The sequence below is a fragment of the Nycticebus coucang genome, chromosome 22 (genome assembly GCF_027406575.1).
Source record: "Nycticebus coucang isolate mNycCou1 chromosome 22, mNycCou1.pri, whole genome shotgun sequence".
NCBI classification, from domain to species: Eukaryota; Metazoa; Chordata; class Mammalia; order Primates; family Lorisidae; genus Nycticebus; species Nycticebus coucang.
In genome coordinates, this window is record NC_069801.1 from 51,727,993 (window position 1) to 51,754,662 (window position 26,670).

Below are 26,670 nucleotides of genomic sequence, written 5' to 3' on the forward strand. Positions count from 1 at the left end.
GCACCCTTCCCGTCCAGTGGACAAACCTTGCGCACGCCCAGCAAAAGGCAAACTCTCCATCTGGGCATAGGAGCTACGGCTCTCCCTACTCCAGACTTCACCCTATAAATAGTCCCTCTCCACTGGATCATTCTCATGACACATAAGCATGCTGTACTCTCCTGCCTGAAAACAATCCCACAATCTTCTCTTGGTCCTACGCCCCCCCCCCCCCAGCTGGTGCCCTCCACCTCTGCGCCCCTCTAGACAGGCTCTTAGGTTTGTTCCCACCATCTCCACTTCCTTGTCTCCCGTTCTCTCAAAGTCAACGGTCAGGGTTTACCACCTGATCAAAGTCCACAATGATCTTTCTCTGACTAAGACCAAATGTTGCTCTCTGTCCTTATCTCCCTTGGCAGCATTTGGCACAGTTGTTCGTCTTCCCTCCCGTGGCTCCCAGGACTCCACATTCTCCTGGTTTGCTCCCCTACTCTGATTGGTGGCACGGTCCACTCTCCTTGGCTGGCTTCTCTCCCCCTAATGTGCAGGTGTCCCAGGGCTGGGCTCTCATACATCCTTCCTTCTCATCTGCCTCATGGCTTTGCATAACATTTCCCTGCCACTGCCCACGTTTGTATGTGCAGCCCCAGCCTCTCCTGCACCCCTTAAGTCCTGACACAGTCAGCTGCCTACCTACCTGGACATCTGGAAGGCCTCTGAGACCTTCCCAGGTCCCACCCCCATGTTTCCCATGGCCGTCAAGGGTGCCTCTGTTCACCCAGTTCGTGGCCCCTGAGACTTGGAATCACGCCCAGGGCCAGTCTGCCTGGAAATCCTGTTGGCTGGTTCATCCTCACAGCGTCTCTCAGATCTGAGGTTTCTCTCCTTCCCCACTGCTGCTGCCTCAGACAACAGGAATCTTTCTCCTGCTCTTCCACGCACTCTCCCCACCCCCACCACCATCCATTCCCAGTCTAGCTGCCAAAGTTATTCTTTCAAAGCAAACATCAGGCCATGTCCCTTTCCTGCTCAAAACCCTCACTGGCTTCCTGCCCCACTCAGAAGAAAACATAAAGTCCTTCCTGACCTACAAAGAGGCACAAGATCTAGTCCCAGCTGCTGTTTGCCCCCCTTTCCCACCACGGCTCTAGCCAGCAGCTTTCTTGCTGTTTTCCAAAACACACAGCCTTCTGTGACAACTGGAGAGCTCTGTGCAAAGAATAGATTTTGACTCTTACCTCACAGCAGACATAAAAATTAACTCAACGGATCAACAACCTAAATATAGAACTTTTTTTTTTTTTTGTGACGGAGTCTCATTCTGTCACCTGGGTAGAGTGTGGTATTATCACAGCTCACAGCAACCTCAAATTCTTAGGCTCAAGCAATCCTCTTGCCTCAGCCTTCCCAGTAGCTAGGACTACAGGGGCCACCACAATATCTCGCTAGCTTTTCTATTTTTAGTAGAGACGGATCTCACTCTTGTTCAGGCTGGTCTTGAACTCCTGAGCTCAAGCAATCCTTCCACCTCAGACTCTCAGAATGCTGGGATTACAGGTGTGAGCCACTGTGCCTGGCTTACAGCAGAACTTCTGTAAGTTGACCACCCTAAGGATTGTAACGAACTAGTCAATATATGGAGGTGGTCAACATAAGGAACTAGGCCCACTGTACTGATACCTAAATGTAGTACATGTCCGGTCTATGAAAATTAAAGTCAACTTAAGGAGGGGGTCGATGTAGGAAGGTGGTCAACTATGGAGGTTCTATTGTATTTGAAAGTCATATATCTGATAAGGGTTTACTATCCAGAATATACAAAGAACTCTTACATTTCAACAACAAGACAAACAACCCTATTTAAAAGGGAGTCAAGGGGGTGGCACCTGTGGCTCACTGGGTAGGGAGCCGGCCCCATATACCAAGGGTGGCAGGTTCGAACTCAGCCCCGGCCAGCTAAAACAGCAGTGGCAACTGCAACAAAAAATAGCCGGGCATTGTGGCGGGCACCTGTAGTCCCAGCTACTTGGGAGGCTGAGGCAAGAGAATCACTTAAGCCCAGGAGTTAGAGGTTGCTGTGAGCTGTGACGCCACAGTATTCTGCCGAAGGCGACAGAGTGAGACTCTGTCTCAAAATAAATAAATAAATAAATAAATAAATAAATAAATAAATAAAAGGGGCCAAGGACTTAATAGACACTTTCTGATAGAAGATACACAAATGGCTGACTAGATATAACAAAAAGCTCAACATCATCGGTCTTTAGGAAAATGCAAGTCAAAACCGCAGTGAGATACTACTTCACACCCAGTAGGATGGCTATGATAATAATAATAATTTAAAATCAGAAAATAACAAGTGGTGAAGATGTAGAAAAATTGAAACGCTTGTATGCTGCTGATGGGAACATGAAACAGCACTGCCCGCGTGGAAAGCAGTTTGGCAGCTCCTGAGTAAGATAGATAGAACTAGCATATGACCCAGCAATTCCCCTCCTAGGTATATATCCTAAAGAACTGAAGACCAGGGCGGAGCCTGTGGCTCAGTCGGTAAGGCGCCAGCCCCATATACCGAGGGTGGCGGGTTAACGGCCCCGGCTGAACTGCAACCAAAAAAAAAATAGCTGGGCATTGTGGTGGGCACCTGTAGTCCCAGCTACTCGGGAGGCTGAGGCAAGAGAATCGCTTAAGCCCAGGAGTTGGAGGTTGCTGTGAGCTGTGTGAGGCCACGGCACTCTACCGAGGGCCATAAAGTGAGACTCTGTCTCTACAAAAAAAAAAAGAACTGAAGACCAATATTCAAACAAATACTTGTACATGGATGTTCACAGAAAGACTGTTCTTAGGAGCCAAGAGGTTGAAAATCACGCACATGTCCAACAGATGAGTGGAAAACCAAGATGCGGTTTAGCTGTACAACAGCATACGATCCACCCATAGAAAGGAAATGAAATATGGATGCATGAAAACATCACGCCAAGTGGAAGAAGCCAACATTGTATGATTCCATTTGCATGAATTATCCGGAAAAGTAAATTCAGACACAGAAAGCAAACGGGTGGGTGCCACAGGTGCAGCAAGAGGAGGGACAGGGAGTGGGTCTGGGGTTTCCTGCTGGGTGATGAAAATGTTTTGGAAATAGATAGAGGTGGTGGTCGTACATCATGAACGTACTAAATGCCTCTGAACTGCACATTTTAGACTAGCTAATTTTACACTAGCCCATTTCAAGCCGTGGGCTGTGGCTGGTCCCCTGCCTGTGCATGCTCCCCCTGAGTTCCTCCCTGTGTTCAGGTCCCTGCTCACAAGCCATCTCCTGTGGGGTCTTTCTTGACATCACTCCTGCCCCCCAATTTAAAATGTCACTGCTTCCCACCTGTTCACCTCTCACGAGCCCCCAATAGGCAATAGCAAATTCTTGCACACCTGCCAAGGCCAAGCTTGACTGCTAGCTCGAGCCCTAGACAGAAGTAGCCACGTCCTCCTCTGGTCTCCATGCGTTTTACAGTGCGGGGATCTGTGTGCTTGGCTAGACCAGCCAGTCCTCAAGGACAGAACAAGTGCCTGCCCAGTGCTCACTCCCCAGCACTAAGCAAATGCTTGGTAAGAAGTGACTGTGTTGCTGCTTAAGGCAGCGTTCCAGTTCCTTTGGACAAAGCCACTCTTTTTTTTCTCCTTAAGAGACAGAGAGAGTGTGGCCACAAATTAACCGTCCTGGCTCCCTGCCCGCGGGCCGGGAGGAGCAGGACTCTGGAAACCCAAGCCTCACCTGGAGCTCCCAGAAGATGCTGCGCGTGTGGCGGTGGTAGTAGTGTCTCAAGGGGACGTACTCCAGGCCCTCCTGGTTTGTCTTCAGGTAATTCTCCACGTGCTTGAAGAACCACGGCTTGTAGTAATTGCCAATGCTATTCAGCTGGAATGACAAGAGGGCATTGTGATCAGCCCGCAGACAAGAGCCCAGTGCCATCAGGGCGTAACAGCGATACCCGGCTTCTGTTCAGAGCGCCTGGCCTTTTCAAAGCCCTTTCACATGTGGGATGTGCGAAGTCTGGGTAAGGTTAGCGCTCCTAGCAGAGTGCCAAAGCTCAAAGAGGTTAAGTGCTATGCCCGGAGCTAAACAGCGATTCCCTGATAGTAAGTCAGGGACCCCATCCTAGCCTGCTGCTCCTTGATGGCAGGCAGATGTACAAGTGTTTAAGTGTCTGCCACGATGCCATACTCCGTGCAGGGGACTCCTTCTCTCTCCTGCCCTCCACGAGCCAGTGTTGGCACAAGCACAGAGCGTGGGTCATCCCCCTACTGCTGCCTAGGGCCCATGATGCTGCTTGGCTGAGGCACTTGCCCTCCCGTCCGTGGGCCAAGCTCCACAGGCCTCTGGCAACACCCTTTCCTTGGACAGCCTCATCGTTTGGAGGGAACTCCCAAGAGTAAACCCACAAGTCTCCCTGGCATTGGACCCGTGTTCTCCCATGCCCAAATGTTATATGGAGCCAGTGTCTTCTATTGTCCTAAATGAGCGGGACTCCATTTGCCATGTGCCCTGGGATGGCTTAGCCTCTTCGGGTCTCAGCTTCCTCACCCTAGAAACAAACCAGGGCACATGTTCTCTGGGATAGACAGGCGCCTCCTGGAAAGAGCACAGGCTCCAGCGTTGGGCAGCTGGGACCAAAGCCTGGCCCAGTCCCCACTAGCTGTGTGACCTTGGGCAGGTCACTCTCTAAGCCTATTTCTTCACATTTAAAATGACAATAAAATACATACTTCATAGGAGTTTTCTGTGCTTATTGGAAATTATACACACATCACACAGTTTTATAAAAACAGGACCATCCTGTACAAAGCCTACTCATTTGGTTTTTCCTCTTTACAATGCACTTGGCTGACTTAGGGCAGGTTGATCAGTCAGACTTCCTCAGCCTCATTTTCTATACAGGAAAAATAGAGACACTGCCCCTGGAGGTTTTGGGAAGATTGAAGAAGATAATGTAGACGGTGCCTGGCATGGGACCTACTTACAGTGGGCACAGCATTGGCCCTGCCTCTCGCTGGCTCACACTGTTCCCCAGCCCTTTGCCAGCCCACTCTACCCTACAGTCGGGCCATCCTGCCTTCCACTGGTCTCCAGCACCTGCAGCCCCTCTTGTGCGACTCCAAGCTGCTTGGAGGCTTCTCTGCAGTGTGGAAGCAGGAGCTACAGAGCCCACTCACCCAAATCAGTTTCAATGTGACAGTAAGAGGTAGGGGGCAAAAGACACCCCACACTGGACTCTGCCTGCTAATGTGAGGGAAGGTGAAACCCAACAGGAAACAGAGCAACCTGATCTAACCCCAGGTGAGGCCTGGCACACACCTGGCTGCGGCACCACCTGCATGATGAAGGCAAGACTTGGGGGTACCTGGATACAGGTGTTCCTGGTGTTTACTGATGAGGGAAGAGCAGTTCCTGCCAAAAATGCCAGCAAAGGAGGCCGGGGAGCTGAAGGTGCAGCCCTCACACTGTGATAGCAAGCCACTTCCCGTCTCAGCACTGCCCTGCATGATTAGTGTCAGGCTGCGTCTGTCCGGGGTTGTGTCTGTCCAGTGAGCCTTACAGTGGTCAGTGCCCGCAGAGGGCCCATCACAGGGCATGGCACACATGGACAAACTGCTGAGCAGCCTTCTAACCAGGAATGTTCGCAAGAAATGCTCCTAAAATAAAACCGTCCAGGCATCTTACGGCATTGATCACTCTCCTGCCCCAGCTCTGTTCCCACTGGGGGTCAGGGTCTTGCCCCTAGGGCACCTGGCAAATATCCACGGCCTTTTGGGGCTCAGCACCCCCCCTGCTACTGATTCTAGGACAGCCTCTCTGAGGCCCTCTGGTCCTTGGTTATCTCCTTGGAAAATAAGGGAACCAAGTGACATTTTAAAATCTGTAAAAACCCCTCTGCTCAACAATAACCTTGGGTGGTATTCTAATACATCAAACAGATGGCAGCAAAGGGCTTTGGGTACAATGGGTGTGGTGCCTCCCCTCCCTTGGCCTTACTATTGCTGATGACCTCTAAGGGAACACCTTGGAGCAGACCTCTGGCCTAGGCGACCTTGCTAGGTGACCAGGTGCTAGATGACACATGCTTGCTGGGGAGGGCCACAGGGACTCAGTGTCCAGTGCTGCCACCACTGCTGTAGGACCCCATCCTCCAGCACGCAACAGTGTTCCAGGGGTTGATATGTATTAGAGACCCGGCATGGAACCAGGAGTCAGAGACCAGGATTTAAACAAGCTCTGTCCCAGCTGGGCCCCTAGCAGGCAGATGCTTTTCTAGCCCTTTCCAGTTTTGGAATGTTTTAAGTATACAGGTATGAATAAGACCCTTAAAAGGTGTCTATCCTTTGATCTACTAACTCCACTTTAAGATATTATTCAAGTTACAGACAAAAGATGTTCAGTGCTCTGCTAGTTAAAATAATGAAAAAAATAGAAGCAACTGAAATTTCCAACTATGGGGCAGTGGTGGGGCATTTGCTCAATGCAATGTTCGGATGGCCATGAAGGCTGTAGGTTACGGAGGCAAAATAACATGGAGAAATGCTTATCACACTGAACTAGAAAGACACAGCTGAACGAAAACAAGCCGAAAAACTCAGCAAAGGGATGCTCAGCATTGTGAGTGATCCAGGAACTGCAAAATAAAACGAGATACTATTTTTAGCCCTATCAGATTGGCAAAAATGAAAGAGTGATACTATCCAGTGTTGGCAAGAACGCAGGGGAAAAGGCATTCTCACATATGACCACGCAGGCTGCTCTTTAAGAGGGCTGTTTTGTTTTATCTAGCAAAGGTTAATGTTCTGAAACCTTTGGGTTAGAATTTCCATTTTTTAAAACTCAATCTTACACAAAAGGGCAAGGATGGATGGAAGAGAATCTTCAATGCAACCGACTTGGTAAGAGCAACAATTTAAGCAACATAAATGTTCATCAGCAAGCAATGAGTTAAGCCCTGGTGCGGTGGCTCACACCTGTAATCCTGGCACTGTGGGACACCAGGGTGGGTGGATTGCCTCAGCTCAGGAGTTCGAGACCAGCCTGAGCCAAAAATGAGACCCTCATCTCTACTAAAAACAGAAAAATTAGGAGTGCCAGCTCACATGCTGCTTGCCAGGAGTGTCACCAAAGAGGTCCAGATGAGCTGGCCTTGGGAAAGTATCAAGATGCCTTTGGCTAGAGAGATTTACTACATCCGTCCTTGGAAGAGGAAAAGAAAAAATATAAAAAGAAACGCCTAGTTCAAAGTCCAGACTCTTGTTTTATGGATATAAAATGTCCAGGTTGCTACAAGATTACCAGTTTTCAGCCTTGCTCAGACAGTGGTTCTTTGTGTGGGTTGTTCAACAGTGCCGTGCCAGCCTATGGGGGAAAGGACAGACTCACAGAGGGGTGTTCACTTAGAAGAAAGCAACACTAATGATCTACACAACTTTCTGAATTTGTGTTATCTAACAGAAAGATTATTATAAGTTATTGTAACTTATAACTTACTATAAGTTCAGTAACTCTAGTTAATCTACTAGAGATTTAGAGAACTAAATTTGATTTTGTAAGGCATACAATAGCAATCTCCTACTTGGATGTCAGTTTTTCAATAAAGTTTTGATTATGGGCAAAAAAATAAAAAATAAATAAACATAGAAAAGTTAGCCTGGTATTGTGGCGGGCACCTATCGTCCCAGTTACTTGAGAGGCTGAGACAAGAGGATCTCTTGAGCCCAAGAGTTTGAGATTGCTGTGAGCTATGATGACTCAGGACGACAGAGTGAGACTTAGTCTCAAAATAAATAAATAAATAAATAAATAAAAACGTAAAAATCTATGCACAGAAAAAGAGAAGAAATAGTCTTCCCTGAATATCCATAAGGGCTTATTTCCCAGAACTCCCCAAATCCAAGGATGCTCAGTCCCTTACATAAAATGGCATAGTATTTGAATATAAGCTATACACGTCTTCCCCTGTACTTTGAGTCTTCTCTAGCTTACTTACAATGTAAATACTGTGTACTAGTTCCGAAAGGGTTGCTGTGAGCACCAAAGATTACACCTATCAAGAGACCAGCTCGTCCCCAGCAGGTGGCAGGGCCAGGGTAAACAGAAGTTTTCATCACTGTATAAGTCTCTGGTAGGGGATCCTGTTGCCTGTCTCCCAGATGGGCTGGCCCAGGGAGCAGCCTCCAAGAGCTAGCTGCCAGGGCTGGGGTAGGGGAACAGGCTCAGTCCCAGAAACCCCCTCAGCCTTCCTCGGCCCTGGTCTTGGTCTGAAGCAGCTGCCCCCGGCCTACCTTGCTGGGCTCTGCCTCATCTGTCATGACACCCGTCATGATGACGGCTTCATCCAGGGAGTAGAGCAGCCCTTCCACAAAGTGGTTCTCCAGCCGCTGGGACTCATGGGTGAATTTGTCACAGATGGCCTCCAGGCCCCGCACTGGCTCAAACCGTAGCTTGACGTACTTCTTGGCAGGGATGATGCGGATCTCGGCGGCCACCAGGAAGCCCAGGGTCCCACAGGACCAGGGCACAGCGTAGAATAGGTCTGAGTTTTCAGTCTGAGAGATAGAATCAACACATGCTGAGAGCTGGAGCCCTAGACTCCATGTCGTGGGAGAAAAAACCGGGGCCTGGCTAAATTCCTGATCTGTCACTATCTGGTATAAACCTGACCAATGAATGGTACAGACCACACTTTGTGGGTCTCTACAGCTTCCTTGTGACAGAAAGGCCCTCTGTCTCAGGGGTGCTCACTCAGTGAGCATCCTCTATCCTGGAACTGCCCCTGACCCACAGGCTACCCAGGAAGGCGGCCATGACCAGCACTGCCCAAAGACCCACAACTGGGGGACTAAGGAGCAGAGTTCCAAGGCTAGGCTAAAAAAGAGCTGAGCCCTTACTCTGAGTCAGGGTAGCCAAGGAATACTTAGATGCCTCCTTTCTGAACCATTACTAACATTCACAAGCCAGGCGCAGTGGCTCACGCCTGTAATCCTAGCACTCTGGGAGACGGAAGCAGGTGGATTGCTTGAGCTCAGGGGTTTGAGACCAGCCTGAGCAAGAGTGACACCCCTTCTCTACTAAAAATAGAAAAGCTAGCCAGGTGTTATGGCGGGACTCTATAGTACCAGCTACTCAGGAGGTTGAGGCAGGAGGATCGCTTGGGCCCAGGAGTTTGAGGTTACTGTGGGCTGTGATACCATTGACTACTCAGGCAACAGCGTGAGACTCTTGTCTCAAACAAAAAAAAACAACCCCCAAACATTTATAAAGCCTTTCCTAGTCCTCTGGAATGTAGAATTCACCCCCTTAAATCTTCCCCAACTGACGAAGCCCAGGGAGAGAGTATTAACATTCCTTTATGACAGGTATGGAAAGTGAGTATCCAGGAGACCTGACTCAGCCAAAGCTTCCCAGAAAGCCAGCTCAGCACATCTGAAGCTCAGACAAGATCACCTAACTCCCAACACCTCCTCTTGGCTCCAGACACCTGTACCTAATGTTGCCATTTTCTTGTTATAACATCTATCTCAGAGACAGACAACTGACTTTTCCTTTGGCCACTCTAATTTATTTGATTCTAATAAAGTTCTTTTTGAAAATGTCTACTCTTACCTTGCCTTTGCCAAGAGGACAGCCCTGTGCAGTCTCCCTAACCCTGAATGCCCTTGGTTGTGGGTATAATGGACGTACCAGGGCAGCTCTGCAGCAGGCTGGCAGAAGCCTCTGGGACAGAACTGGGCCCACAACTCCCCTTCTGGGCCACCAGCTAATCACAGGGTTCTGACTATGGGGCACCCATTCTGTGCATGGCTCTACTTGACAGGGTCCCCACAGCCTTACACACCTGCTAACTCCTCCTGACATTTGTCAGGTGAGGCACGTGGGCTCCAGAGAAGGGAGAGAATTTACAATTGTTTGTCCCCTCTCTCTGCTGATAACAAACAGGTTAGAAGACAGGGCGCCGGCAAGTGTTCAGGGAAATGCGCTGAGCTGACGTGACTCTGAGAGGGGTAACTGTCATCCAAGACTAGAGCCCCCAAGCTGGGAGTCTCTCCCTGGGCTCTCTTTTGTAAGGCCAGTTAACTTTTTTTTTTCTTTTTTTTGCAGTTTTGGCCAGGGCCGGGCTTGAACCCACCATCCCTGGTATATGGGGCCGGAGCCCTACTCCTTCAGCCACAGGCATTGGCCCAAGGCCATTTAACTTTTAAAAAAATATTTACAAGGAGTACATTCTAAAATAAGGATTAGAAGTACACGAGAGTAAATCCATAAACCAGTTACAGACTCCCTTATTACCCAGTATTATGAACAGTACATAATGTGCAATACTTTTATATGATTAGCAGTGTGGTAGGTTTGTTTGTAACAGCTTTTTTCTGGTGTCTCTCTGAAATACCTACTTCAAAAGCACTGAACTGCCTTTCCCATCCCAGGTGCCTCTCACACATGCTGGACAGATCTGAGGCTGTTTAATGTTTCAATCTTGCCCCACTCCTTAGGTAAAATGCCTTGGTGGTAGGACTGTCTTTTATTTTCCAAAACTGCCCCATTAATCACTTTCAGTTATTTAGTCATGCGCCATGTGAAGTTGTCAGACTCAAAACGGACTCATTAACGCCAAGAAAACCCTGACAAATAGAGCTGGGGAAGGCCACGAAGACAGGTTCTCTTTACACTCAATGTGCCTGATAAGGAAAAAGACTCTACAAAAATCACAACCGTGGCCAGGTGTGGAGGCTCACCCCTGTAACCCTAGAACTCTGGGAGGCCAAGGTGGGAGGATCCCTTGAGCTCAGGAGGTCAAGATCATCCTGAGCAAAGTGAGACCCCATCTCTACTACAAACAGAAAAACTAGCCAGGTGCCATGTAGGTACCTGTAGTTCCAGCTACTCGGGAGGCTGAGGCAGGATGATCGTTTACGCCCAGGAGTTTGAGGTTGCTGGGATGTGGGCTGACACCAAGGCCCTCTAGTCTGGGCAACAGAGTGAGACTCTGTCTCCATCAAAACAAAACGACCCCCCACAATCTGGTACAAAGGTCATCACAACCTTACACAAAAACTATTTCTACAAGGACATCTGCCTGGCAACTGCCTGCCCAACCTTGGACTGAGATCTCCCTTGTTATTAATCTTTGTAGCCATGGGTAATTACCTTAAAACAATTACATAATCCTCCTAATTTTTCCTTTGTCTCCTTTTACTTCTATGCATATAGTTTCCCATGGCGTGTAAATTCCTATTACAATGCTCTATTTCCAAATAAATTTCTTTTAGAGAGCCCCTCTCTGTTAGGTTGACAACCACATAATATCATTTGGGTCAACAATGAATCCCATCTACGATGGTCCCTCCCACAAACACACTGTAAACAAACCTACTGCACCTCTAGTCATACATAATGCTTGATAATAAAGGACTGGGTTACTATGGGTTTCTGTATTTACTATCCTACACTTTTTTTATAACTAAACAACATTTATTTGTCACTAAGACTTTAACTCGACATTAACTGTTGACCACCTCCCCCCAATCCTGAAGACAGGTTAGTACAGTGAATGTTATAAAGCAGGTATGAACAGTCTGAAGGATTGGAACCAATATCAGCTGACAAAGAACGACTTTATCTAAATCATCATAAAAATGTTTAAGTAAAAAAACAAAAACAAAAAACAGAAAAAGAAAAAAGGGTAGGGGCAATGGGGGTTTCAGATTGAATAAGAGCCTCACATTTCATCTAATATCTTCAATCTTGGCTAGAGTGTAACAAAATGGAAACAGGATTACTATAATACAAAACTTCCAGGACAGCATGCTGTACCCACCTGTGTTCCAAGCCCACCCCCAGCCCCCTGTTGTTTCCAACTTAATTATTTCCCGGCCTGTTGGGCCTGCCGATGAAGGAGCACGTAGATCTTCTCTTTAATCCAGTCTTTGTTATAAGGCTGGTATGTCTGGGTATCAGCTCGGTAAACCGGACCGCTGAGGTCTGCCAGGTCATCGATAAAATCAAACAACTGACTGATATCATATGTGACAGAGGGACTGCTGGGATTCATTCTCTTCGGATGTTCTTCACACATTTTACAAACGCCTTGCATGCACTCATTCAGATTCATAGTCAGCGTTAAGTTCTGCCTTCTGGCCTCTTAGTAGGCTGAACCAGCAAAATGGTGTGAGACATGGCGCCAAACTCTCTTTGCTGCAGCTCCGCCGGACACCACCCTACTTTCTTTTTTTTGGCTGGGGCTAGGTTTGAACCCACCACCTCCGGCATATGGGACCGGCGCCCTACTCCTTGAGCCACAGGCGCCGCCCACCCTACTTCTTTTTTTTTAAAAGACAGTCTCACTCTGTCACCCAAGCTAGAGTGCCGTGGCCTCAATCTAGCTCACTGTAACCTCAAATTCCCAGGTTCACGTGATCCTCCTGCCTCAGCCGCCTGATAGCTGGGGAGCCCTCCACCACACCTGGCTAATTTTTTTTTTTTTTCAGAGAGAGAATTTCACTATGTCACCCTGGGTAGAGTGCCGTGGTGTCACAGCTCACAGCAACCTCCAACTCTTGGGCTCAAGCAATTCTCTTGCCTCAGCCTCCCAAGTAGCTGGGACTACAGGTGCCTACCATAATGCCCGGCTATTTTTTGTTGCAGTTGCAATTGTTTAGCTGGCCCAAGCCAGGTTCGAACCCACCAACTTCAGTGTATGTGGCTAGCGCTGTAACCACTGTGCTATGGGCATGGAGCCATAATTTTTCTCTTTTTAGTAGAGACGAGGTCTCATTCTTACTCAGGCTGGTCTTCAACTCCTGAGCTCAAGAAATCCTCTCACCTTGGCTTCCCAGAGTGTTAGGACTACAGGTGTGGGCCACCATGCCCAGCCAGTATCCTATACTTTTAATTGTTTAATTTTAGAGTATATTCTTTCTACTTATTAAAAAAAAAAAGTTAACTGTAAAATAGCTTCAAGTAGGCCCCTTGGGATGTATTCCAGAAAAGAGTATCGTTAGGCTAGGAGAAGACAGCTTCAAGCTCCTGAAGTGGGATAAGATGTGGAGGTGGGAGACGGTAATACTGATGATCCTGACCCCGGGTAGGCCTAGGCTCATGTGTTTAGTTTTTAACAAAAGAAGTTCATAGGGTACAAAAATTAAAAACAATTTTAATAGAGAAAAGCTTTCAATCTAAGGACATAAAGAAAATATTTTTGTAGGGTTGTACAACGTGTTTGTGGTTTAAGTGTTATTACAAAAGAGTTTTTAAAAAGTTTAGAAAGTAGGGGGTAGGGCGCCGGCCTCATATACCGAGAGTGGTGGGTTCAAGCCCAGCCCCGGCCAAACTGCAACCAAAAAATAGCCGGGCGTTGTGGCGGGCGCCTGTAGTCCCAGCTACTCGGGAGGCTGAGGCAAGAGAATCGCCTAAGCCCAGGAGTTGGAGGTTGCTGTGAGCTGTGTGACGCCATGGCACTCTACCAAGGGCGACAAAGTGAGACTGCCTCAAAAAAACCAAAAAAAAAAAAAAAAAAGTTTATAAAGTAAAAATGTGACAGTACCTTAAGGTTAATTTATTATAAAAAAAAGAAAAATAAGCTACTTGGGAGGCTGAGGCAAGAGAATCGCTTAAGCCCAGGAGTTGGAGGTTGCTGTGAGCTGTGTGAGGCCACAGCACTCTACCGAGGGCCATAAAAGTGAGACTCTGTCTCTACAAAAAAAAAAAAAAAAAAAAAAGAAAAATAGTTTCTATAGGTTTAGTGTAGCCTTAGGCGTACAGTGTTCATGAAGTCTACAGCAGTGCACAGTCATGCCCTGGGCCTTTACACTCACCGCTCACTCTGATTCACCCAGACAACTTCCAGTCCTGTAAGCTCCTTTACTTACTGCAAGTACCCTATACAAGTACACCTTTTTTTTTCAGTTTATGGCCGGGGCTGGGTTTGAACCCGCCACCTCTGGCATATGGGGCCATCACCCTTACTCCTTTGAGCCACAGGTGCCGCCCTATCTTTTTTTTTTTTAAATTGAGACAGTCTCACTTTGTCACCCTGGGTAGAGTGCCATAGCATCACAGCTCACAGCAATCTCTAACTCTTGGGCTCAAGCGATTCTCTTGACTCAGCCTCCCTAGTAGCTGGGACTACAGGTCCCCACCACAACGCCCGGCTATTTTTTTTTGTTTGTTTAGCAGGCCTGGGCTGGGTTTGAACCCACTAGCCTTGGAGCATGTAGGGGGCACCCTAACTACTGAGAGCACCCAGCCACCATTTTTTATCATATTTTCTTTTCTCTTATACAGATGAAATTCACTATGTTGCTCAGATAGATCTTGAACTCTTGGCTCAAGTGATCCTTCCACCTCTGCCTCCCAAAGTGCTAGGACAACAGGCGTAAGTCACCACGTCTGAGCTCCATTTTAAAAATCTTTTACATATGGCTCGGCACCCAAAGCACAGTGGTTACGGCACCAACCACATGCACCAAGGCTGGTAGGTTCAAATCCAGCACAGGCCAGCTAAACAACCATGACAAGTGCAACAACAAAAAAACAGCCGGGTGAGCATCTGTAGTCCCAGCTACTTGGGAGGCTGAGGCAAGAGAATTGCTTGAGCCCAAGTTTGAGGTTACTGTGAGCTGTGACACTACAGCACTCTACCAAGGGTGACATAGTGAAACTGTCTCAAAAATAAATAAACAAACAAACATACAAAAGGTATAGTAAAAATAGAGTACACATGTAAAAGATTTTTTTTTTCTGAGACAGAGTCTCACTGTGTCACCCTTGGTAGAGTGCTGTAGCATCACAGCTCACAGCAACCTCACACTCTTGGGCTTAAAGTGATTCTGCTGCCTTAGCCTCCCAAGTAGCTGGGACTTATAGGCACCCACCACAATGCCTGGCTGTTTTTGTTGTAGTTGCCATTGTTGTTTGGTAGGCCCGGGCTGGGTTTGAACCCATTGGCCCTGGTGTGTGTGACTGGCGCCCTAGCTGCTAAGCTGTAGGCGCTGAGCCCTTTTGTATGTTTAGATACACAAACACTTACCATCTTGTTAGAATTCAGTATCGTAACATGCCACACAGAGGTGCAGCCTATAGCAGTAAGCTCTATCACACAGCCTAGGTGTATAGTGGGCGGTGCTCAGATGTTCACATACACTGTCTAACGATGTATTTCTCAGAATGTATCTTTGTCATTAAGTGACACATGACTGTTCCTCACAAAATGTGATTCAGAGCTTTGATGCTGAGGCCTGACTTCCTCCAGAGAGGTAGTGTGGTGTACAAGGATCTGGGAGCCTGATTACTAGGGTCTGAGTCCAAGCTATGTGGGATTTACTAGCTGTATGACCTAGGGCAAGTTTATTAACTTCTCTGTGCTGTAGTTTCCTAAATGTAAAATGAGGATAACAGCAGTACCTACATCATAATGTTGTTGCAGGAGCAAAGGCTTTAGCAGATGTAAAACATTTACAACATTGCCTAAATAGACAGGAGGGGTTACATAAAATTTTAAAACTTACTATAGATACAGACCAAGACTGAGTAGGAATATTTGAAATGAAGCAACCCCCAGGAAGCCGCCTCCCTGACCCCAGGGCAGACAGGAACAGACATCCCCCATCTCTCAACTCACCGGTGTGCAACGCACAAAGCTGCCATCGGCAAGGACCAGCTCGTAGGCAGTGCAGACGTGTTGGAACAGGCCGTACTTGTGAGATGACGACTCTATGCCTGTGCCCATGATCAAGCCCCCTGCAGAGATATGTGTGTTAACCAGGGAGAGCTCTAGGGTAAAGAGTAGGGGGTGCCTTGAAGCTGGGGGATCTCCGGGCTAGGGAGACATCACAGGCTGGCAGAAATGGGGCTGCTGACTGAGGAAAGATTTCCCCGCTCTGTGCATCTGGAGAGCAGGAGAGAGGAGGAAGAGCTCAGACAGGGAGCCTGTCTTCAGAGGCAGGGGATGGATGGGCACACCCTGTGAAGGGTGCTCCCTCACTCCCTCACCTCTGGCCAGGCTCAACCTAGAAACCTGCACATGTTCATTTTAAGAAAGACTTTAATAAAATGGCAGGTTGGCGAGGTGGCAGAAAGTGTATTCTGAAGTTGTTTCCCCTACAGAATAAAAGGCTTTGGGGACCATGCATGCTATGGGGAAAAAAGAGAGGCTAGACTTAATCCATGTGTCCCCTGCCCAGAACTGAAGCAATGGACACAAGTCACAGGGGAGCAAATTCAAGTCACAAATTAAAAAGTGTTATCTGATACAACTTGAGCTGCTCAGAAATGGAGGAGTGGGCAGTGAACATCCTGGCATTGGAGCAGGTAAGTAAAAGACAGGGTAACTTCTGTCACAGATGGAATAGTGGCAATTCCTAGACCAGAAAGACCACTGGCTGTGATCCTAGGGCCACCTGACTCTTCCTGCCCATTAACACGGAGTCCTCACCCACTGTGAGGTCATCAAGCTCGGGCAAGACGGGCAGGGTCCAACCAATGGAGGTCAGCAGGGCAGTCACCTGACCCATGGTCACCAAGGGCTCCACACGGACTATCTGTTGACAGAAGAAAAGAGACACTGGGTCACAGGAGATTGCCAGGCCTAGGAGGGGACTCCTGTATACAGAATATGTCATCTCAGACCATCTTAAACACCGATGCAGGATTTCTGCAGTCTTTGCTCGCTCTTTCTAGAACACTACACTGCCTTTAATTACAGTGAATGCACTGTCTAGTTCTGAGTTAGCTAGAGTTTAATCTTACCCCTTCTAATATCTTTACACTTAATGCTTAGGTTATTTTTTTCTAGATTTTAAGAGAAATACTCATTTACTTGGAAGATACGGCAAAAATGAAGAAGAAAACAAAAGTCATCCCTCCTATGGGCGCCAGCTCCATATACCGAAGGTGGCGAGTTCGAACCTGGCCCCGGCCAAACTGCAACAACAACAACAACAACATCATCCCTCCTAGTTCTTCAGAGCTACTTAGGTTAATAATGGAATGTATTCACTTTCCTTTTTTCTCCTACACATCTATATTGCTATTTCCTATGTTTTGCTACAACACCCTCAAATATACAGTTTTCTGTCTTGCCTTTTAAAAATTTAACACTGTACTATAACCATCATCCCTTCTCATTATATATTCTTAGAAAACAGCATTTTTAATGCACTCATTACTATGCCATTCCATGGGCTTCTAGATAAGCTGCAGTAATAGGGACCAGATTATCATACTGCCTGAAAAACACGAGTTTCACTGGACATAAGCAATGAAAGTCACTGGTCCCTGAGAGACAGGAACCAAACATGGTGAGCTCTGCAAATGCCCAGCTAATGCCTGCAGTTAGGCAGTGTGGAGAGGGGAACCCTGGACTCTGAGTTGAGAAGACAGAGATGAAAGCCCCAGAAGACCAGGTGAGTGGAGTCTGCAAGACAGAATACTAGAAAGGAGAGAGTTGCACAGGGAGAAACTTTTATAAATTATGAAGGGTGCCCCTTGACTATTCAATTAATCACTGGTTGGGGCACACACATAGTGGTTTTCTGGGCAAACCACCAGAAAAGGTTAACAGGGCCTAGCACAGGGCAGAAGATAGTGCCTGTTTGCCTGAGCCAGATTGGAAAAAAACCTCGCAATTTACAGAGCATTGGGTAGAGTACTCAGAACGCTCTTGTCTCAGCAGTAGGAGATAAATTAACTAGAGATTAAATGCTATCCTGGTCCCCCCCACCAAAAAAATCAAGATCCAAAAGATCAAACCGATTCCAAGTAACTTAGCTGCCTCCTAGAACAAAACTCAAAATTTATAGGAATACAAAAATACCATCACATTGCTATTTCTGCATTCCATCACAATGTCAGAATCCAAAGTTCACCAGGCATGCAAAGAGACAAGAAAATTTGACCCATAATGAGAAGAAAAATCAATCAAATAAAACAGACCCCAGAATAAACACAGGCATTAAAATTAGCAAGCAGGAACATCAAATAGTTGTCATACTATATTCTATATATTCAAAAATGTAAGCAGACACATTAAAAATATATTAAAAAGGCCCAAATCAAACTTCTAGAAATGAAAACTACAATGTCTAAAACAAAAAACACACTGGATAGGAGTAACAGCAAATAAGAAATTATAAGAGAAAAGATTAGTAAACTAAAATACACAGCAACGGAAACTACCCAAAATGAAACAGAGAAAAAAGAATTTTATTTTATTATTATTATTTTTTTAAACAGAGTCTTACTATGTTACCCTCAGTAGAGTGCCGTGGCATCACAGCTCACAGCAACCTCACACTCTTGGGCTTGAACGATTCTCTTGCCTCAGCCTCCCAAGTAGCTGGGACTACAGGCACCGCCACAGTGCCCGGCTATTTTTCGGTTGCAGTTATCACTGTTGCTTAGCAGGCCCGGGCAGGGTTCAAACCCGCCACCCTAGGTGTATTTGGCTGGTGCCCTGCCAACTGAGCTACGTGTGCTATCCCGGCTATTTTTCTGTTGCAGCTGTCATTGTTGCTTTAGCTGGCCTGAGCCGGATTCAAACCCGCCAGCCTCGGTGTATGTGGATAGTACCCTAACCACTGAGCTACAGGCGACGCCAGAAAAAAGAATTTTAAAAATGAAGAGTTCCTCAATGGACTGAACTGTGGAACAACTTAAAACATAGAAGAAAACCTTTGTGATGCTATATTAGGCAAAGATTTCTTAAATAAGAAAAGATTTGTTTCTTTTTTTTCTTTTCTGAGACAGAGTCTCACTATGTTGCCCTCAGTAGAGTGCCATGGCGTCAACAGCTCACAGCAACCAACCTCAAACTCCTGGGCTCAAGCAATTCTCTTGCCTCAGCCTCCCAAGTAGCTGGGACTACATGCGCCCGCCACAACCCCGGGCAATTTTTTGTTGCAGTTGTCATTGTTGGTTAGCTGGCCCAGGCTGGGTTCAAACCAGCCACCTTTGGTGTATGTAGGTGGTGCCGTAACCACTGTGCTACAAGTGCCAAGCCAAGAAAAAATTTCTTAAAGACATCAAAAACATAATGTATAAAGTAAGAAATTAACAAATTGGACTTACTAAAAACTTCTAGTTTTCAAAAAACAAGCCAGAGACCAGAAGAAACTATTTGCAAATCATGTATCTGATGAAGGATTTGTTGCCAGAAAACAAACAGTCCAATAAAAAAAATAGCAAAAGATCCTAGCACCATGGCTCAATTTGTCCATAACCTCACAAGAAGGCCCCGGTGCTGGTGAACGCTGCTGTGACTTATTTGAAGCCTTGATTGGCCACATTTTGGTAATACGCCAAGGTTGAGCTGGTTCCTCCAACCCCTGCTGAGATCCCTAGAGCTTTTCAGAGCCTGAAAAATAGTCAATAGTGCTCAAACTGGTAGCTTCAAACAGCTCATAGTTAAGAAAGCTATGCTGAATGGTTTGGGGGCCACTGAGGTGTGGATGTGATGTTATGTCGGTGAGATCATAGGCAAGTACAGCATCATTGGCTATAATGTTTGAAGACCAAGCTTTAACATCTGATTACATTTGACTTATTTGAGAGGACCATGTGTGATCAGACTGTTACCTGAATATAGTAAGATGTGTCTGGGCAGCGCCTGGGGAAAGTAGGGTGCTGGCCCAATATACTGAGGGTGGCAGGTTCAAACCCAGCCCCGGCCAAAGTGCAACAAAACATAGCCGGGCATCATGGCGGGCACCTGTAGTCCCAACTACTTTGGAGGCTGAGGCAAGAGAATCGCCTAAGCCCAAAAGCTGGAGGTTGCTGTGAGCTATGACACCAATGCACTCTACCAAGGGTGACAGAGTGAGACTCTGTCTCCAAAAAAAAAAAAAAAAGCAAAAGATCCGAATAAGCCTCAAGAAATATATAAATGGCAAATATGCACATAAAACAAGCCCAATATCATTAGTTACTGGGGAAATGCAAATTAAAACCACAATGAGCAACTAATACACACCCATTAGAATGGTTAGAATTAAGACTTATTGTGCCAAGTTTATGATGACATGAAACAACTAAAACGCTCATACCACTGGTGGGTAAAATGGTTAATCACTTTGAAAAACAAGTTAAATGTGCATCTACCACACGAGCTGGACATTCCACTTCTAAGTACTTGCTTACTTTATTTCCAATAGACCCCAAATTGGAAACAGCCAAAATGAATAAACAGAGATATCCACACCAGGGAATACTCAACAGAGAAACAGAATGTGTTACTGATACGTGCGTCAATGTGGATGAATCTCAAAATAAGTACGCTGAGTGACAAAAGCTAGACAAAAAAAGCACTGTGTGATTCCAGTTATATAGAATGCTAGACCCAAAGTCATTTGTAGTGACAGCTACTTCTTGAAACCTGGCTTAAGGAAAAAGGAAGTAGGCTGCAATTAAAGACCGCCAACACCGAGAGATTATATCACGGTTTTATCTCAAATTGACGACAACACAATATCCAAAAACAGAGGAGCCATTAAATGTGGGATGTCCAGGGCGGCGCCTGTGGCTCAGTCGGTAAGGTGCCGGCCCCATATACCGAGGGTGACGGGTTCAAACCCGGCCCCAGCTGAACTGCAACCAAAAAAAAAAATAGCCGGGCGTTGTGGCGGGCGCCTGTAGTCCCAGCGGGAGGCTGAGGCAAGAGAATCGCTTAAGCCCAGGAGTTGGAGGTTGCTGTGAGCTGTGTGAGGCCACGGCACTCTACCGAGGGCCATAAAGTGAGACTCTGTCTCTACAAAAAAAAAAAAAAAAAATGTGGGATGTCCACTAATCTTTTCTTCTACAATTTAATTTTGTTGTTATTGTGAGATTGTGGCCAAGTTACTTTATTTTTCTGTACCTTTTTCTTTCTCTCTTTTTTTTTTTTTAGCGACAGACTCTCACTTTGTCACCATTCGTAGAGTGCTGTGCCGTCATAGCTTACAGCAACCTCCTGCTCTTGGGCTTAGGTGATTCTCTTGCTTCAGCCTCCCGAGTAACTGGGAGTACAGGCGCCCACCACAACGCCCGGCTATTTTTTTGTTGCAGTTTGGCCAGGGCCAGTTTTGAACCCACCACCCTCAGCATATGGGACAGGCGCCCTGCTCACTGAGCCACAGGCGCCTCCCTCTTTGTGCCTTTTTCTAAAAACACCTGTACTAACATATACTCAGCATATGATAGACTGCATGTTTAAGGCGTGAAGTTTGACAAGTTTTGGCATACGTATGCAACCATGAAACCATTACCACAATCAAGACTGCGAAAATACCCATCATACCTTGGTAGTCCCTTCCTCAAAACCCTCCCTGCCTCTTTCCCCAGCATGCTTAGGCAAACAATGGCCAGCTTTCCAGAAGTAGCTGGGCCAAAGATTTATCAAATGGCCCAACAATGATGCATATTTCTTTCTTTCTTTTTTTTTTTTTGAGACAGAGTCTCACTATGTCGCCCTCAGTAGAGTGCCATGGTGTCACAGCTCACAGCAACCTCAAACTCTTAGGCTCAAGTGATTCTCTTGCATCAGCCTCCCAAGTAGCTTGGATTTACAGGCACCCACCACAATGCCTGGCTATTTTTGTTGTTGTTGTTTGTTTGTTTAGCAGGGCCAGGCCGGTTTGAACCCACCAGTCCTGGTGGCTGGCGTCTAACCACTGAGCTATGGACGCCCAGCCAATAACGCACATTTCTAAGGCTATTAAACAAGTGGGTCTCCAGAAAGCTTGTAACAAAGCCCACGCCATCCAGCCACCTTCATGGCCCATTTTTCACCAGCATCCTTCCTTTCTAGGGCAGGGTAAATAACTTTCCTTTTGTCTCTCATTTTTCCCCACGATCTCCCTCCTTGTGGAACAGCAAATAATCAAAGGGTCCCTCAGATTCTGTTTGCCCTCTTATGAGAAGGGATGGTGACCCATCTCTCACCCTGGTGGCTGTGAGGCTTTAGAGGACAGCAATGGTGGACAGAGCCTTCTGTGATGATCATGGGCCTTGGTCCTATTTACTCTGGGATGCCCTTGGCTAAAATCATCTCCCATAGTGATGTGTACGAGGGGCAGTGTCCCACCTGCTCCCAGAGCCAGGGAACTATTTCCTGATACTCTCACCTGTTTCTTGGTGTCCACCTCCAGAATGTCCATCAGGTTGATCATAATGTTTTTGTGTGTCTTCTTGTACTTCCCAACCCGCAGTGAGACTGTGAGCCAGCCGGGGCGCCCCGTGCACATGAAAGTCTTGCTGCCCTGCTCCTTCCATTCCCGCACCTGCAAGACAGAGGCTGAGTTGGCCCCACCAGGATCCCCAGAGCAGCTTGCCGTCCTGCTTTCAGGGACAAGCAGCTGGAAAGGATGCCTCTGTCCAGGTACTGGGACGAAGGGAACAATGATGAAAAGGCCTGCTAGCCCTACCATCTGGCACCACTCTGGCTAGCAAGGCCAACAAGTTGCTACACCACAAGGCAGAATAAAGAAAGAGCTAGAATATAGGATTGAAGAGTTTTAAAAACATTCATTCTAATTGGGAAGTCCAGAAAAGGTTTTGTAATGGTAATAATAGCAATTAGAATGATTTACCATTTACTGGATGTCCCTACCATGCTAGGCGCCTATTGCATACTGTCCTGTTTAATTCTCATAACAATCCCAGGAAGTTAGGATGACCAACTTTTGCAGATGAGGAAAAGCAGAGGCACCCAACATCACACAACTGGTGAACGGCAGGCCCCAGACTCACAGCCAGGACTGTCTGAGTTTGTAGTATGTGCAGTAGTCCACAGAATAAGAGCTGACACTGATTGAGGCTTACCATGAAGGTGGCTGGATGGCGTGGGCCTTGTTACAAGCTTTCTGGAGACCTTATTACTTACTTATTCTGTGCCAGGCCCTATTCTAAGCATTAATGTGTGTTAATTCATGTGTCACTTCAAGGGAGAGAAGAGGCAGGAAAGCTAATGGAAGGAACAGCTTTTGCAAAACCTCTGATGTTAGTGACCAGAGCACAAGCCACAGAGAATAAATGGCCCAGAGGATGACAAGCCCATCAGGAACATAGGAGGGAAGTGCTCCTGTTAAGATGGATGAAAACAGAGAGGATGGAAATCCATTGTCTTGACCTGTGACCATCCATTTCTTCTTCACGTGCTTTGAATAATCCCAACTTCCTTTGGGTCCAGTGAGGCTAACTACTCCCCCTGCCCCAGGAGGTGGGTGCGTGGCCCAAGTCTGAGCCTATCCTGCTGGACGCAGAGATAGACAGGTTCAGGGATGGGCCTACGATGCAAGGCAGTTCCAGGAGAGACACTCTCTCTTAACTGGGGTTTCAAAGCTGGTTGGCTCTAAGCCAGAAACTGTTGGGGCCCCTACAGGGTGACAATCTCCCCAAAATGAAGTCAACCCAGAGGAAAGGAGAACCAAGAGATGGCAGATGGATGGAAAGATAGAGGGTCTTCAATATAGCCGGGCCTGGGCTAGTTTTACTACTGGACTTTTCAGAACTTGAGCCAAGAAAGCACCCTTTTGCTCAAGCTACTTTGAATTTAGCTTCTTTCACTTGCAACCAAAAGTCTCACCAAATATTGCTCAGACCTCCTGGAGAAGATTGCACTGGAGCTGGCCAGTCAAACAGCTCAACATGAGAACGGACTTTCTTGTTAGCAGAGCCCAGGGAGCTGGGAGAGGGCAGGTATTGAGGAAGGGATTCCTGTGAAGGTATGAGAGGTGGGATTCCATGACCAACCAGGCTTTGCCCCTGCCTGACTCTGCAGCCCCAGGACTTGATACAAACTGCGGTGAGAGAGAATGGATCAAGGACGCTGCCACATGTAAACTGGAGAGTGAGCCACACAAAGTGAATGTGGAAGCCACGAAGCCTGAAACACTGGATGGATTGGCTCCCGATGTGAGCCAATCAAGATTATGGTCAGGATATGCACTCAAAGAGATGAGGAAAGCCCAGAAAAAGGACAAATGGCCAGAAGACAGATAATACAAGAAGCCAAATGTAATGAAACAGAACCAGACCTACAGGTTTAGGGGTGGGGAGAAGCATGGGAAAGAAGAAATGTTGGAGTTTGGGCTCTGAAATCAAGCTAACCTGGGCCTTAACCCCATTTACCAGCGACATTATCCTAAGCACATAACTCAGTTTGAACTTCAATTTTTCCCCATTTGTAACTAGGGTGCAAGACCTACCAGGGTTGCTAAGGATTTGAAATAATGGATGGCAATGGCACAGGGTGTGGCGCATAGCAGGTCAGGGCAGTGGACTAGTCCAGAGGAGCCCCTTGTCTACCTACTCGCAGTGAGCCCTTTGGTTTAGTTTAGATTAGTAAGGGCTCACAGGCTGCTTTGAGCCAGGCCCCACAGGCCAGTGTGAGTCACATAGCAGTCCCTGCCTTCCAAGAGCTCACAGTCTGATGGAGACACGTAGGTAATTGGAGACTTGAACTCCTCGAAAGAGCTAGGAAAGAAAGTGCTGTGAGGGACAGAGGGTTGGCAGGGCTCTGAAGCCACTTGACTGTGGCCAGCAAAACCCGGGACAGCAGGGTAAAGTGCTTCCAGACGCTGCATCCTCCCTCCAGGCCAAGGGCTGATGTCCCACAAGAGTGCCTCCCTGCCTCCATCTTCCTGCTGTTGCCTGCAACACTCACTGTAGAACGCACAGAATATGGAGGTTGCTACATCTTCTGCCGGGTGGCTGCAAGAAACAGAAGCTGTCTGCAACCTGATGCCAGTAAGAGAGGAACACAAGGAGGGCAGAGGGAGCCAAGAAACTGCCCAGACCCCACGTCCATGCCAGCCTTGGACGTGGAGAAGGTTCCTCTGTGAGCCGTAGCAGGGCACAGGCTCTGTGGGTGCTGGCGACATCAGGAGGATGTCGGAGGTCCTGGGAGAGGGACTCGGGAGTGCTCTCTGTCACTAAAGACTGTAAAGCTCTTCCTTCAAGGTTCTACCTTCTCCCTCTATTCTAAATGCAGTGAAAGCACCTTGCTGCTACAAAGCAAACTCCAAATTCCAACCTGGTGTTGAGGCCCCTCTTCAAACAGACTTCCCCACCTTCTCCCCCTCCAGTCCCTGCACTTTGCCCCTTCTCTGCCTTTGTGTACCACCAGACCTTCACCTGATAAATCTTCCTCCAATCACCACCCACCCCTACTCCTCCATCTCCAACCACAGCTGCACCTCCCAGAAGCCTTTTCTCCTTCAAAATGCTTGGGACTGATGGGCCTGGCACAGAGACTCCCTCTGGTAATCCTAGCCCTCTGGGAGGTGGAGGTGGGAGGATCCCTTGAGCTCAGGAGTTCGAGATTAATATAGTTTTCTGCTACAAATAGAAAAATTAGCCAGGCTTTGTGGTAAGAACGCCTGTAGTCCCAGCTATTCGGGAGGCTAAGGCAGGAGAATGTTTGAACTCAGGAGTTTGTGAGCTAGGCTGAGGCCACGGGACTCTAGCCTGGACAACAGAGTGAGACTCTGCCTCAAAAAAAAAAAACAAACAAAAACAAAAACAAAAAATGCTTGGGACTGGTGAGGGGTACCAAGTGTTGCGCACCTTCCCGTCTAGGGTTCTTTACAGTCCCCGGTGTCCGCATGTGCCCTGCGCACAGTGGGAACTCCATAAACATACCAGGAATGTTTTGCTCACCACTGCCTTTGCTTATTCTGTTCCTTCCCCGGGATTCTCCCTCCCCCATCGCATTTTTTCGTTCCAATCCCTCTCCAACGCCAGCTCCTTGAAGTCCTGGCTGTCCGCTGCACTGCACATCCCTTGGCCGCCCGGAGTAGCGCTATCCAAGCGCACGTCGCGTCTCGAGCAGCCCGTGGTTGTGGGCCCCGGCCGCGCCCGGCGCCCTCACCTGCTTCTGGATGTCCCGTACTCTCTGCTCGTGCAGGCGCGGCGCGCTGCTGAGCCTAAACACCACCCAGGCGCGCACGTAGTAGTAGATGTCGAAGATGAGCGAGAGCGGCAGGAGGAAGAGGCATACGAACACCCAGCGCTGGTGAATGAGCACGAACTCCAGCCCCTTGAGGCGCACCCAGAGCAGGAAGAGCAGCGCGCACACGGCCAGCGACACAGCGGGCTCCATGGTGCCGCCGCGCACCAAGTGGGGAGGGCTGCGGGCTGACACCGCCAAACACCACCGCCGGCTCCGCGCCTGGTCCGCTCCGCGCCCGCCGCCAGCCACTTAGGCAGCCGGGGAATCGCCCGCCGCCTAGCGATTGGCTCAGGTCGCCAAGGTTCGGTGGGCCGAGACCCGAGAGACGACCAATGGCGAGCCGCGTCGGGGATCGGACCAGGAATCCGCTGCTTTCATTGGCTGTAGGAGTCAGACCGCTCCACCCTCTTCTCCCCACCTCCGCGCGGGGAGGGAGTGCCCGGGGGCCGGGGCTCTGGTGGGGTTCCCTGCGCTCTGCGGCCTGGCGGGGGCGTACAGGGTCGCAGGCGGCGGGAACTCAGAGCTCTTGGCCCTCGGAGCTGCGGGGCCTCCCCTTCTTCTCCTACTCAGTTGGCGTTTCCTCGTTTCGCTCGTTAAGCGGTCACGCTCGTGTTACCTCCCTAGGGGTGAGAGACCCCCAGGCCCGGAGTCAGTCACACTGCCGCCCACTGTGCAGGAGCTTCCCGGGAACCGAGGGTGGAAGCCTGTTCTTGACTTTTGCGGGTCTCGTCACTCT

At 48.0% G+C, this 26,670-nt stretch overlaps 1 protein-coding gene and 3 pseudogenes across 1 annotated transcript in view; 2 read left to right on the forward strand and 2 right to left on the reverse strand.

Annotated features, from left to right (window-relative positions):
• DHCR24 (24-dehydrocholesterol reductase) overlaps positions 1-26,237 on the reverse strand; it is a 37,429-nt gene extending 11,192 nt beyond the window's left edge. Inside the window, exons 1-6 of the mRNA XM_053576948.1 lie at positions 25,854-26,237; positions 22,108-22,263; positions 16,446-16,551; positions 15,633-15,751; positions 8,299-8,562; positions 3,749-3,892 (exon numbers count right to left, since the gene is read on the reverse strand). Of these exons, the coding sequence (XP_053432923.1) occupies positions 3,749-3,892; positions 8,299-8,562; positions 15,633-15,751; positions 16,446-16,551; positions 22,108-22,263; positions 25,854-26,084 (1,020 nt within the window). The 5' untranslated portion in view covers positions 26,085-26,237. The remainder of the gene's footprint in view (positions 1-3,748; positions 3,893-8,298; positions 8,563-15,632; positions 15,752-16,445; positions 16,552-22,107; positions 22,264-25,853) is intronic.
• Positions 4,190-7,430, forward strand: LOC128575457 (40S ribosomal protein S27-like; annotated as a pseudogene).
• Positions 10,023-13,321, reverse strand: LOC128575346 (enhancer of rudimentary homolog; annotated as a pseudogene).
• LOC128575347 (ATP synthase subunit g, mitochondrial-like) lies at positions 19,210-19,518 on the forward strand (annotated as a pseudogene).
• Positions 26,238-26,670: the final 433 nt, after the last annotated feature.